This window comes from Haliotis rubra, unplaced genomic scaffold (genome assembly GCF_003918875.1).
Source record: "Haliotis rubra isolate DU_JTF1 unplaced genomic scaffold, ASM391887v1 Scf637, whole genome shotgun sequence".
In the NCBI taxonomy this organism is placed as follows: domain Eukaryota; kingdom Metazoa; phylum Mollusca; class Gastropoda; order Lepetellida; family Haliotidae; genus Haliotis; species Haliotis rubra.
In genome coordinates, this window is record NW_025767343.1 from 537,049 (window position 1) to 552,016 (window position 14,968).

Below are 14,968 nucleotides of genomic sequence, written 5' to 3' on the forward strand. Positions count from 1 at the left end.
ACAAGCCGTTGTCAATCACTTCTAGGTCAACGTTCGCACCATCTACAGGCTGCAGCAACGTTTCCGGGCCACCAAAACCACAAATGATCATCCCCGTACTGGCAGACCAAGGGTGACCACAAGACGACAAGACCGCCATTTTGTGCGACAGCATGTACAGAATCCCTTTATGCAGGCACCCGAAACAGCACGCCAGACAGTGGGAACACACGGAAGACCAATCAGTACTGATACAGTACGCCGACGTCTTAACAGCGGGAACCTCCATTGCCGTAGGCCTGACCTTACCGTGGACCTATCCTCACCCCTCGTCATCGGCCTGTACGTCTACAGTTTGCCCTACAACACCAAAACTGGCGATACAGGCAATGGAGAACTATTCTGTTCAAAGATGAGAGTCGGTACTGCGTATCAACTGCAGGTGGCAGAACAAGAATATGGCGACGACGTGGCCAGCGTTACTCAGACCAATGTGTTCTGGAAATAGACTCATAGGGAGGTGCAAGCAACATGGTATGGGGTGGAATAGGCCTGAACCAGAGAGTGGGTCCTGTGGCGTTCCAGAACCTTGGTCCCTTCCTAGGAAGAGGAGGCGGCATCACAGCAGTTGTGCTACATCTACCAAACTCTCAGACCCCACGTCATACCACATTTCGCACGTCACCGGAACAACATTTTCCAGCATGATAACACCCGGGCCATACTGCCAGAGATACACGGAACTTCTTACAGCAGAACGGTGTCAACATTATGCAGTGGCCACTCCATGCATAGACGCTGTGCTGCAGTTATTGCCGCTCGAAATCAAGAGTCTGGATGGACTGCAAACGTTCACGTAATGTCTTGAGTTATTCATTGACGTGTCAAGATATTGTACACAGAAAATGGTTTTGATCCGCTTATCATGTCCATTTCTGTAATGATTTGATTACAGTGCCTATCTAAATTTGAATTCGCACTGACGTTTTTTTGCTGCTGAGTATACATACGCTTATGCATACACATAAGACTTTCGCTTAGAAAGAATATAATGACTGGTTTTGACAGCAATAAACCACACATTAGGGCTGGATAAGATATAATATAGCTTTTGATTGTTTAAAGTAGACCAATTGTTTGAAAGACTATGAAGGAAAAGAATAACAAAAGGCAAGTTAATGTGCACACAGAGTAAACTACTGCTATAACCAACCCAAGGGTACCACTTATTGCAGTTTGTTATGACGGTAGTTAGATATAAGCATCTTGAGTAAACTATACATCAAATGGCCGGTGCCAAACACATGTCCCTTAGTTCGTTTCAAGCCTGCTCGTTATTGAGGTTAACGTAATTTACTGTACGAGTATATCATTAGAGTCTTATCATAATGTGTAAAACTCCTCGGCCATGTCATCCCGTTACGTCGGTGTTAGCCCGAGGTAGGGTCGGCGTGGTCTGGTACCATATTCTGCTATCTCATGTCTGTCGACCGAGTCTGTCTCTGAGTCTGAGTAACGTGTCGGTTTTGAAGCTGGTCCTGACGTGGCGGACTTGAGTGAGTGTGGTCATCGGTGGTCTCCTGCCTCGTGTCTGTCCTATCGGCTGTAAACGTTGCGCAGCCTGGCTTTGGTGACTCGGGTGCACATAAAGGGACGCAATGGCTGATTGTATGGCTCCTCGTTACGCCTTACTAACGCTTCTCTCCCTCTAGTCAAAGTCAAGTCAAAGATATTTATTGTACTTAAGGCCTCCGGCCCATATACAAGGAATACAAGTATATATACAGCACATGTTACAGACATTTCACAAAGAAATTACAGTTCAGATATGATATTGCTTCTAAGGAAAACAGCATGTTTTACATAAAGCGCAAGATTACGTATTACATTTTCTATATAACTGATGATGTGGTATGTTCTTCGTGTTCAGATCTGTATTGCCCCCGTTTCACAAAACAACCTCAGCGCCATGACGATCTTAGCTTCACAATCTTATCTCAAGAGCAAACCGAAAGGCTCGTGACACCATAGAAATTGCTGTGTGTATATAACGTGAATATGAACTCTTGGGAGACATAGGACCGAGTAACAACTGTATCTGTTTTCGAGAAGTCATCTTGAGGATTTGCCCGTAGTGAGAGAAATGAAAGAAACGGATAGGTTACGTACGTGCATAAACATTGCTGGAACCTTATGATATGGCATGACATGGAACAGTAACTAATCTGGGTGATTCACTCACAACTGAGGTCATGATGTTGATCTATATGAGGACTAATATATTTAAGCGTGGCACGACTGGCCTTGTAAGAAACATATCAACATGAGTCATTGTAATATGTCACGGAACGTGCGAACGTCAGGTGACAAGCGGCACTGGAAGTCTGTTAATGTGTATATTTCACAGACAATCACAATATGTTTCAGGACATAAACTATACACAGCAGCAACAACGATCCAATGCGATTCCACGATCCCCATCTCACCCAATCTGTTCAAGGGACATATTCCAACCTGAAAACCTATTACATAGCTATGAACAGTTGCATTTACAAACTCGGTTACAGTCGTACAGGCAGCTTATGTGTAGGAGCCATTGCTGAGGCTGGCGGGTAAAATATAAGTAACAAAACTCTGTCCACATCCAAAGGAAAATTATACTAAATCAGAGTGTAACTATATGAGCATGTGTTAATACATAACTATCAAATAGTGACGATACCAGGTGTGATGATACCATGAGCACGTGTTAATACATAACTATCAAATAGTGACGATACCAGGTGTGATGATTCTATGAGCATGTGTTAATACATAACTATCAAATAGTGACGATACCAGGTGTGATGATACCATGAGCATGTGTTAATACATAACTATCAAATAGTGACGATACCAGGTGTGATGATACCATGAGCATGTGTTAATACATAACTATCAAATAGTGACGATACCAGGTGTGATGATACCATGAGCATGTGTTAATACATAACTATCAAATAGTGACGATACCAGATGTGATGATACCATGAGCATGTGTTAATACATAACTATCAAATAGTGACGATACCAGGTGTGATGATACCATGAGCATGTGTTAATACATAACTATCAAAAGTGACGATATCAGGTGTGATGATAACATGAGCATGTGTTAATACATAACTATCAAATAGTGACGATACCAGGTGTGATGATACCATGAGCATGTGTTAATACATAACTATCAAATAGTGACGATACCAGGTGTGATGATACCATGAGCATGTGTTAATACATAACTATCAAATAGTGACGATACCAGGTGTGATGATACCATGAGCATGTGTTAATACATAACTATCAAATAGTGACGATACCAGGTGTGATGATACCATGAGCATGTGTTAATACATAACTATCAAATAGTGACGATATCAGGTGTGATGATACCATGAGCATGTGTTAATACATAACTATCAAATAGTGACGATACCAGGTGTGATGATACCATGAGCATGTGTTAATACATAACTATCAAATAGTGACGATACCAGGTGTGATGATACCATGAGCATGTGTTAATACATAACTATCAAATAGTGACGATACCAGGTGTGATGATACCATGAGCATGTGTTAATACATAACTATCAAATAGTGACGATACCAGGTGTGATGATACCATGAGCATGTGTTAATACATAACTATCAAATAGTGACAATACCAGGTGTGATGATACCATGAGCATGTGTTAATACATAACTATCAAATAGTGACGATACCAGGTGTGATGATACCATGAGCATGTGTCAATGTATAACTATCAAATAGTGACGATACCAGGTGTGATGATACCATGAGCATGTGTTAATACATAACTATCAAATAGTGACGATACCAGGTGTGATGATACCATGAGCATGTGTTAATACATAACTATCAAATAGTGACGATACCAGGTGTGATGATACCATGAGCGCGTGTTAATACATAACTATCAAATAGTGACGATACCAGATGTGATGATACCATGATCAAGTGTTAATACATAACTATCAAATAGTGACGATACCAGGTGTGATGATACCATGAGCATGTGTTAATGGACAACTATCAAATAGTGACGATACCAGGTGTGATTGTTGTCTCATGCGTCAAGTTTGGAATTGTCCTCCACACATCCACCATAAATCTTTTTGGAAGCTTTACTCTCTTGAATTTTGTAACCTTGACCAAACAGCTTGTGATCAAAAGATAAATGAAATCATATTGAAATGTATCCTAGACTGTACCTCGTTAGTTGGGAAATTGAAACTCGAAAGCTTGGACATAAATTAAAGGGAAGGTTGAATGTTAGAAAGTTGTGATCAGACCTCTTGTGCTCAAGAGTCGTAGAATACCAGAGGAAGATGGCTTTATGTCAAAGTAGGATCTGACGGGATTTTGTCAAATTATGATCTGACGCAGATGGGTAGTAGTCATAGTAGCATAGTAGCTGCAGATGGGTAGTAGTCATGGTAGCAGCTGATGGGTAGTAGTCATAGTAGCAGCTGATAGGTAGTAGTCATGGTAGCAGCTGATGGGTAGTAGCCATAGTAGCAGCTGATGGGTAGTAGTCATGGTAGCAGCTGATGGGTAGAAAACATGATAGAAGCTGATGGGTAGTAGTCAAAGTAGCAGCTGATGGGTAGTAGTCATGGTCGCAGCTGATAGGTAGTAGTCAAAGTAGCAGCTGATGGGTAGTAGTCATGGTAGCAGCTGATGGGTAGTAGTCATGGTAGCACCTGGTGGGTAGTAGTCATGGTTGCAGCTGATGGGTAGTAGTCATAGTAACAGCTATGGGGAGTGATGGTAGCAGTTGATCGGTGGTAGGTATAGTAGCATGGTAGTTGCAGATGGGTAGTAGTCATGGTAGCAGCTGATGGGTAGTAGTCATGATAGCTAGTTGTTGCAGATAGGTAGTAGTCATGGTAGCAGCTGATGGGTAGTAGTCATGATAGCAGCTGATAGGTAGAAGTCATAGTAGCATAATAGTTGCAGATGGGTAGTAGTCATAGTAGCAGCTGAACCGCCTATCAATGAGTGAGTGGGTATGGTTTAATATAGCTTTTAGCAGTATTCCAGCAATATCATGGCGGGTTACACCAGAAATGGGCTTCTCACATTGTATATACGGGAATCAAACCCAGGCATTCTGCGTGACAAGCGAACGCTTTAACCACTGGGCTACCCCGAAGCGTCAACAAGATTTACTTCATTGCACCAAACAATATATCACACATTTCAGTTTCCCTCTGCATTTATTAGTATAAATATCTTAACATGACAATCTATAATACTCATTTGTACAGCCGGACACAGACAGATCGAGGTATCTCTGGGTCGACGACTATGAATGTGAACTCAGTTTGGCGTAATACAAGTTAAGAGTATTTAACAAATATACTACTTTGGTTGCTGCACCGGTGTCACGTCATCGAAAACTCTGGCCATCACTTTCGTCACGGTGCTACTAACAGTTAATAGTATGATCATAACTAGTGGGTGGGAGCCATGTGAGCGACAGGATCAGTACCCCTCCCCGTCTCTCGCACTCCCGGGTTTCGGTGAAGACATATACATCTTAACTATTAAAAGGATTCTGTAACGTTTTTACCGAAAGTGAAACGAGCAAACCACCTGGTTGCATGTCAACAACTACAAAGCAATTGTCGCATGTCCTAAATTCAGTGTTAATGAATCCATATCGTTGCCAGCTACCATAGCATACCGTATGGTTGTCATCAGATGTGAAACATCAACAAAGATCAGCAGCAGAGATACCATTGCTCCCATTTTAAGTGGACTCACCCACGCATGCACATGATATAAGAGGGACCCACAAGTTCATTAAGCCAGAAACGAAATTGTGTATTTGGACAATTGCAGTCATGTTGCTAGGACTTGCAATTTGCATCTCTGTTGGTAAGGTCACAGTTGTTTTATTTTGCCATTATTCAAACATTAATTAATGAGGAGTCAGTGTACGATTATTGTAAGGTGACTATAGCGGGAACACTGTGTTGAGTGAAAGAATATATTTATAGCCTAATATGATAAGGAGACAAGTTGAAATAGTTAAGATACGATAAGATCATTTCTTTACTATCCCACGGGAAATGTGTTTTGCATAATATGCAGTTCTCCAGTTTTTCTTTCAGAAGGCAGACATATGTAACATTGCAAATGATAATCATAAACAGTTACTAGTGTTTATAATAATCAGGATATAAATACATCAATTTAGTACACAAACTTTGATACTGACTAGAATTTGGACAGTTGGAAGACAAGCTGTTCATAGAATGTGTTGTTTATACACCTAATACTGGCTGGAACAAATGAGTGGCGATTTCTGTATGTTCTGAAAGTCGGCATACGCAGCCTGCGTCCAGAAGGTAATGGTGAATATGTCGAAAAAAGTATGTGAGTAGGATCAATTTTGTTTGCCTTTTTTCAAATTTGCTGCTCATAACAACTGCTGATAGGAAGCCCAATAATTTTAGACGCAGTATTTACGACTTTTGAGAGTTTGTTTTTATTCTGGACAGACAGGTTCCCGAACCAACTCAAGAAATTAAAGGTTATGACACTTTGAATAAAGGTTTTGTAAAATCACATCATGATAGTTTGGTCGATTTTAAAATGTTTCAACTTCCACAAAAAATGCAAGCGTTGTTGTCCTTTCTTATCTATTTTCTCTGTGTTTTCGTTCCAGGAGAGTTCTGAATCTAAGACAGTGCCCAAATATTTGTATTCAGTTACTCTTTCTATTTCAATGTCTTCAATACTTACAGCATTTATTGTTGACTTAACTTTTCTAAAATCTATGATCGTTACTTTTGCACATTCAAAAATAAAAAGTCTGATGTACACCATTCTACAAATTTTGAAATTTCAGCTAATGTAACTAAGTTCTGATTCCCTAACAAGGCCTACCAATGCAGCTTCATCAGCGAATTTAACTGTAAAACATGTTTCTGTGTTGGATACACTGTCATTGGTGTACAATATAAACAAAATTGGTGAAATAACGCAACCTTGTGGAGCGCCAGTTGATGTGTTTACAATTGATGATTTCACCTTATTAACCTGGACAAATTGTTGTGTGTTAACTGGAAATGAATTAATCCATTTGATGATGTTAGAATTAACATTAATTCTGAAAAGTTTATCAATTAATAAAATGAGGTTGAATAGTATTAATGGTAGATGAAAAAAATCCACAAACATTATTCTCACATAAGTACCATAGTTTTCTAAATGCTTATAGATATTGTTTAATAGAGTGATTGTTGCATCATCTACCCCACGCCTTGCTCTGTATGCAAATTGTAATGGGTCAAGAACATGGCTGACTTCATTCAACACAAGGTATTAACAATGCGTTTTGAACATTTCATGGTAAAAGAGGTTAGGGCCAGTGGTCTGAAGTCATTATTAACAGACGGATTTTTCTTGTTTGGCAATGGAACAATTTTAGAGGTTTTCCAAAGAATGGGAACATTATGAGAATTCATTATTTCTGAAATAGCGTTTGAAAACAAATAACAGCCAGTTGCACTCTACATTCCTTAAGAACAATCCCAAACAAGTTTTCAGGCCCACAGCATTTATGTGGATTTATCTTAGCGAATGAATTAATCACATCATCTGTCGATATATTTAACATTTCACTAGGTGGAAGCGATTCCAATAAAAGTTGCCTTTCATCTGAAACATTTCCAGCATCAAATCGGGATTGGAAGGAGTTTAAATCATTTGAAAAAGATATGTCGTCGCTGGATTCCAACTGTCGAGGCCTAATAGTTGATCCAATGATAGTTTTTATGCCACTCCATGCATTACGTAAATTGTTTACAGACAATTGTCTTTCAATCTTTGTTTTGTATTCATCTTTACACTTCCTTGTGAAACAAGCAATCTCTTTCTGAATCTCTTTAACCTTGACCTTGCCCCCTGCACAAAAAGCCCTTTTCTTTTCACTTAAAACTGATTTGAACTCTTTAGTTACCCAAGGCTTGTTATTAGGTAATATTTTAATACATTTGACTGGCACAATGTTTTCTACACAGACATTTATATGATCAGTTAAAGTATTTGTAAACATATTCAAATTATCACTAGTATGTTCAAACATATTGTACAATCAAAACATCTTCTCAACTGCTCTCAACAATCTTTTGTACATGACTTTACATATTTTAAGACTGGCTTCTCTGAATTAAATTTTTGACGATACAAAGGAACTAAATAATCAGCATTGTGATCAGAAGTCCCCATCGGAGACTTTGCAAAAGTCTTTCACACCACCATAGCTATAGTTTTTCTAGATCTTGTCGGACACTTCACATACTGATGGTATGATGGCAGAACATGTTTTAAGTCACCTGCATTGAAATCTCTGAGTATGAATATTGGTGCCTCTGGTGAAAAATCATTAAGTTTGTCCATAGTGGTGTGAATAGTGTCAGCCGCTAGTTTCACATTGGCATCCGGCGGAACACATACAGTGGTCACAAAAACTTGTCCAAATTCTCTAGGAAGATAATATGACCTGAGTGAAACTCACAAAAGTCCTTGTTGCAGATAGATTCTCGAACCACGTGTTGCTCGCACCAGCGTTCGTTTACATAAATACACACACCTGCTCCAACACGTTTCCTGGTACTTGCCGCATCTCTATCCAGCCGCATCGGCGATCCGAATCCACTGAGTTCCAAACTTGTGTTGTCCACAGTTTCGTTCAACCATGTCTCCGTAAAGCACAGGAGACAGATTTCTCGAAACTCATACACATACTTTACACAAGCCTCAATTTCATTTATTTGGCGACGTAGACTTCTGACATTTGACAATGATTGTTGGGAGAGAGGGTCTGTCCTCACCTTTTGTCGAAGCCCCCCTCTCTTTCCTCGCTTGGGCTTGGAAGTGTTATTTCCTTTATCACTATTATTATTGTTGCATGAACATTCCGGTAGCAGGTCAATTTTCAAATGACTTACATCATTGAATCCTTGGAATTGAATAAGCTGGTCCCCCCTAAAGCGAGTCGCGTCGTAACGGCCGGAACGGCCATGTTGATTGTCAAAGACGCCACTGGTCGCTACGGAAGTAATCTGTTGCAAAAAACAGGTTACTGCCAGTGCGACGCAACTCCATTTCCGCTTACATCTTCTCCGTGGTTAGTACTTCAAAACTGTATCCGTTTATGATGATGACTCATCCGAGACAATAACACAGTCTTTCTTCTGGCATGGAGAGCTGTAACCATGCGTGTCGCTACGGTGCAGCGCCATCTATGTTTATCTATCTATATCTATATCTATATCTATCTATCATCTATATCTATAGCTCGTGAGCATAATTAGACAAATGTTATTACAAAATGTCAGAGTGAGTGAGTTAATATTTAACGTCACATCGGCAATATTTCAGCCATATAGTGACGAGAACAATTACGGATTATATCATATATCAATAAAATTAGAAATTAAAACCTGTTGACGAAGAACAGTAAAACTACTAGTGTATCATAGATAGCCATTTAAAACTAGTAATTAAATCTGAAAAATGTTAATTAGAAATGACAAGACAATGTAAAAACCGGCTATAGATTGCCAACAACTGAAGGTAGATCACCATACTAGGGACAATGCTTCCTGCATGGACCCTAGCTGGATTTACACCATCCCTTCAGCCGTTAGCAGTTTAGACACATTTAGCCATACATTAAAAACACACATATTTTACGATTAGAAAGGTTGGATAGATTTAAATTGACTTTGAATGTTTTGGGACTTACATACCCTCTCAGGGGGACAATAATTTTACAATACTTCAACCCCCTTTGAGGGTACAGCCACTAAAAATCTCAGTTACTAATCTAAACTACCAATTATAAAATATTTATCTATTTACAAATCATTTAATGAATCTAATTCTTTTAAAATGCAATAATTAAATGAGAACTTATATTATTAAAAAGATCCTCCATAGTTCGTGATTTGAAATAGTTATCCCTTGTGATGGAATATTCAACACGGTCAAGCAGAACATGCTTGACCGTGATTCTTTCATCACAAGGGATGCAAAACGGAGGATCCTCACCTTTCAATAGGTATATCTTGTGAGGCCATTACGACATCGTTGCATGATGACCCCTTCAAATCTGGACTGACAACCCAAGTAGGTGTAACCAATATACGGTTTTATTGCATATAATTTATTAATACCTACTTGAGTGTCCCACTTCTTCTGCATCAGATCACGAATATAAGATCTAATGGTAGCTTGTAATCAGAGTACGGGATAAGAAGTGGTGTCACAGATTTGTTAAGTGCTGCCTTGGCAGTAAGATCGGCCATTGTGTTCCCAGAAATGCCAACGTGGTAACCAACAGAGGACGATGTCGTATTGGCCAGTAGCAAGATCATTATACAATTCAATAATTTCTATTAAAAGTGGATGTTTGCAAGAAAGATTTTTAATCGCCTGAAGGCAAGAAATAGAGTCAGATGTATTGTTATATTTAGGGTGTGTATTAATATATTTTAAGACTGTCAATATGGCGTTAGCGTCCGCTGTGAAAATAAAGCTGTTATCAGGCAATCGAGAAGATATTGTTCTGGATCCAATGACAGTGGCACAAGCTACAGCGCCAACATCCTTGGATCCATCTGTAAATAAGGATTTACATGTATTATATTTATTTCTTATTTGACTAAATTTTTGTTTATACTGCAATTCATTAGTTTCTGATTTTGTAAATGTGGTCAATGTTAGGTCAACTTTGGGCCTAACCAACTGCCAAGGAGGAGAAGAAAGAAGACGGGAAGGAGACATATAACAAAATGTCAAACTGTTATGCTGTTAGGTCGCAATACGTCTTACAATATCAGACTCTTATGTTGTTAGGTCTCAATACGTCTTACAATATCAGACTCTTATGTTGTTAGGCTCAATACGTCTTACAATATCAGACTGTTGTGTTGTTAGGCTCAATACGTCTTACAATATCAGACTGTTGTGTTGTTAGGTCTCAATACGTCTTACAATATCAGACTCTTGTGTTGTTAGGTCTCAATACGTCTTACAATATCAGACTCTTATGTTGTTAGGCTCAATACGTCTTACAATATCAGACTCTTATGCTGTTAGGTCGCAATACGTCTTACAATATCAGACTCTTATGTTGTTAGGTCTCAATACGTCTTACAATATCAGACTCTTATGTTGTTAGGCTCAATACGTCTTACAATATCAGACTGTTGTGTTGTTAGGTCTCAATACGTCTTACAATATCAGACTGTTGTGTTGTTAGGTCTCAATACGTCTTACAATATCAGACTCTTGTGTTGTTAGGTCTCAATACGTCTTACAATATCAGACTCTTATGTTGTTAGGCTCAATACGTCTTACAATATCAGACTGTTGTGTTGTTATGTCTCAATACGTCTCACAATATCAGACTCTTATGTTGTAAGGTCTCAATACGTCTTACAATATCAGACTGTTGTGTTGTTAGGTCTCAATACGTCTTACAATATCAGACTCTTATGTTGTTAGGTCTCAATACGTCTTACAATATCAGACTCTTATGTTGTTAGGTTTCAATAAGTCTTACAATATCAGACTCTTATGTTGTTAGGTTTCAATAAGTCTTACAATATCAGACTGTTGTGTTGTTATAGGTCTCAATACGTCTTACAATATCAGACTCTTATGTTGTAAGGTTTCAATAAGTCTTACAATATCAGACTCTTATGTTGTTAGGCTCAATACGTCTTACAATATCAGACTGTTGTGTTGTTATGTCTCAATACGTCTCACAATATCAGACTCTTATGTTGTAAGGTCTCAATACGTCTTACAATATCAGACTGTTGTGTTGTTATAGGTCTCAATACGCCTTACAATATCAGACTCTTATGTTGTTAGTTCGCAATACGTCTTACAATATGAGACTGTTGTGTTGTTATTGGTCTCAATACGTCTTACAATATCAGACTCTTATGTTGTTAGGTCGGTCGCAATACGTCTTACAATGTCAGACTGTTATGTTGTTAGGTTGCAATACGTCTTACAATGTCAGACTGTTATGTTGTTAGGTCGCAATACGTCTTACGATATCAGACTCTTATGTTGTTAGGTCGCAGGTCGCCTCTGATAAGGGACAGTATAGGGCTATTGGTACGACAAAACCGGTATTTGTAGTACATACAGGAAGAAGCACTGGGTAATGTGCCTATAGTCTCTGGTTTAGTGTCTGTTGGACGTCATTTGCATGCTACATGTGAACCATGCCTCTTGTATAAAGATAACGCCTGTGTGTTTCAGCCTGCACTGTGGAGAGTGTGACTTACAGTCAGGGGCCCGAGGACATCGTGTCCATCACGCATGACAAGAACGTCAATCTGACCGGGTGCTCAGCGATGGTGTTATCTTTGGATACGTGTGGCGAAAGTTACTTCTTCCTGTCTTCTGTGTACAGTTACACAGTCCCGTACTTTACAATAACTCTCCCGGGACAAGGGAAAACCACATATGCAATAAGTTATGCAACGGAAGCCCTTGGCAGCGGGTCAGCTGGTATCTCTATGTGTGGGAGAGGACAATGGTTTTGGGCGTCATGGGAAAATCGGATGATCACATTTGGATTGGGGTTACAGGTAGGTGAGGACGAGATTCTGCGGGCAGACACAAAGGATGTTGACCCAATCACATTCTCAGGAATCAGGACTTTGTCACAGGCTTCTATAAGTGTTGGTAAGTAGTAAACGTGCGTCTTCTTCTAAGTGAGAGATTGGTGTGTATGTGGAATGTCGATTGCGATATACATGTAGAAGGGATCGGGCATCTCTTTGGATTTTCATGAATGGCTGCTGAGATACCTTTTCTGGTTTTGATTCCAAGTTTGTCGGAATGGTTTATCGCACTTGCGTGTGACAGCGGCTGCCTTCATCCTCCTTTCTTGCGAGGAATACAGGTAAGTGAGAACGCATGATTTTCATGAGCGATGGTCACGATATGTGTAAGTCAGAATGGATTGTTGCTTGTTTTTCTCAACTGGTGGTCACGATGCAGATATGTACTAAGTATCTAGATTTGCTTAATATCTGGTTACGATTTACATATGTATCTAGATTTTTTTGAGGTAGTGATTACGATGAGGCAAGTTGGATAGTCGTCGTGACAAGTGGTTTAAAGATACACATATTGGTGAAGGTGGTTAGGTGTCCGGTGTTCAATATACTTCTGTGGTAGCACTTCATATTGGTGAGCCACGTTTTTATGTTTGTTTTTACAGAGAAGAGCGAATGTGTGTCTGATACCACCACCACCACCACAACTACAACCACTACAACCACTACAACCACTCCCACCACAACAACAGTGATCTCTACGACTACTTCCTCAGGTATCAGGATGACCTACGGCTCCTCGGTTTGCTTCGTAGGGAGGAGTCCCCCAGGGATGCCAGATATTGTTTATCGTCGGTCGAGTTCACGTTCCCCCTGACTATATCCAGGTTTAGCACACCATATCGTTGCACGAAAGTGGTAAAAGTTCAAGAGCTACGTTACCTTGGACCTTCCTAGCAGACAACCCCACCCCATCTCTGAGATGAGATGAGATGAGATGAGATGAGATGAGATGAGATGAGATGAGATGAGATGAGATGAGATGAGATGAGATGAGATGAGATGAGATGAGATGAGATGAGATGAGATGAGATGAGATGAGATGAGATGAGAGAGAGAGAGAGAGAGAGAGAGAGAGAGAGAGAGAGAGAGAGAGATAGATAGATAGATAGATAGATAGATAGATAGATAGATAGATAGATAGATAGATGAAGAATGTGTTGTAAATAAAAACATACGTTTTCTTCTCGTATAGCCAACTCCAATTTGGGAAGAATAGATGAGCCAAGTGCTGTCGAGGAAGAAGCCAAATCCAATTTGAGGACAAAAGACGAACCAAGTGCTGTCGAGGAAGAAACGTCAGGTGTTGTCGACAAAGACGTGACGGGTGTGGCTGGAGCTAACGTGACGGAAGTGGACTTGGTCAACACAACTGATGTTGCCCAGATGGACTCTGGATGTAGCCCGGGCGTCCTCGTCAGCGGCCTACTGCTGGTCACAACACTTGCACCCCTCATGTGACATACCAAGTCCCCCAACCAACCACGGGGCTATAACCAGATAACCAGACCTGCGGGTGTAAATCAAGAGAACCATTGACACAAATCCGTGTCATAAACAACATATACAAATGCAAGTTCATTTTCTGTTAAATACATTTTAAGCTCACACTGACAGTGTTTGTTTTCTTGCCACATATTACTCACCTTTTTCAACATAATACACCTCTGTTTCAAAACAGAATATAATATCATCAGGTACCGGGGGGATTATGTTTGGCGACTGGGGGAGTCAGTAGCAATGGGCAAATCCGGATAGAGACCTTTCGTTCACAAAACACCAAAGATTCACAGACACACGTTGTTCCATCCGTCGGTGCGCTATTGCAGCTTCCTAAGATCAACCACTGGAACAAATGCGGAGAGAGTGTACAACTCAGACATATTGTACATACAACGATTTCGAAGTCATTCACTTTCCCTGGCAAAATTACATCTTAACGTGAGCAAGAATGTTACCAGAATTGACAATTTCCGCGTGGCTACGTAAATACTACGCAGAGCTACTTGTGATATTTGTGAAATACATGTAAATTGGGCCTTTTGGGAACTTATAAATTTGATCGTCGGCACAACAAATACTGTGCAAAGAAGGTGAAAGTACATTCATCATAAAGCACATTTTAACCTGTGGCATAGAACCCTTAGATTCAAGCTTACGCTATACCTGAGCGTTGTTTCTCACGTTGTCAGTAGACAATATGTTTAGTTTAGGAGACTGAGCTGACCATCCCAGGACATTCATGTCATTATCTCGTGAATA

The 14,968-nt window shown here is 39.9% G+C and overlaps 1 protein-coding gene across 1 annotated transcript; it reads left to right on the forward strand.

Annotated features, from left to right (window-relative positions):
* The first annotated feature begins 8,998 nt into the window (after positions 1 to 8,998).
* Positions 8,999 to 14,316, forward strand: LOC124256728. The gene is made up of 4 exons (XM_046690691.1): positions 8,999 to 9,116; positions 12,342 to 12,770; positions 13,312 to 13,422; positions 13,902 to 14,316. The coding sequence occupies exons 1-4, from the start codon at positions 8,999 to 9,001 to the stop codon at positions 14,165 to 14,167; spliced, it is 924 nt and encodes a 307-aa protein (XP_046546647.1). The 3' UTR covers positions 14,168 to 14,316.
* The last annotated feature ends 652 nt before the right edge of the window (positions 14,317 to 14,968 follow it).

Bases quoted from the DNA above. Each gene is read 5' to 3' on its own strand.
- LOC124256728 (XM_046690691.1), top strand. From the start codon at position 8,999: ATGACTTACATCATTGAATCCTTGGAATTGAATAAGCTGGTCCCCCCT. The intron at 12,771-13,311 runs GTAAGTAGTAAA...TTGTTTTTACAG, and splicing joins ACAGGCTTCTATAAGTGTTG to AGAAGAGCGAATGTGTGTCT. The intron at 13,423-13,901 runs GTATCAGGATGA...CTTCTCGTATAG, and splicing joins CTCTACGACTACTTCCTCAG to CCAACTCCAATTTGGGAAGA.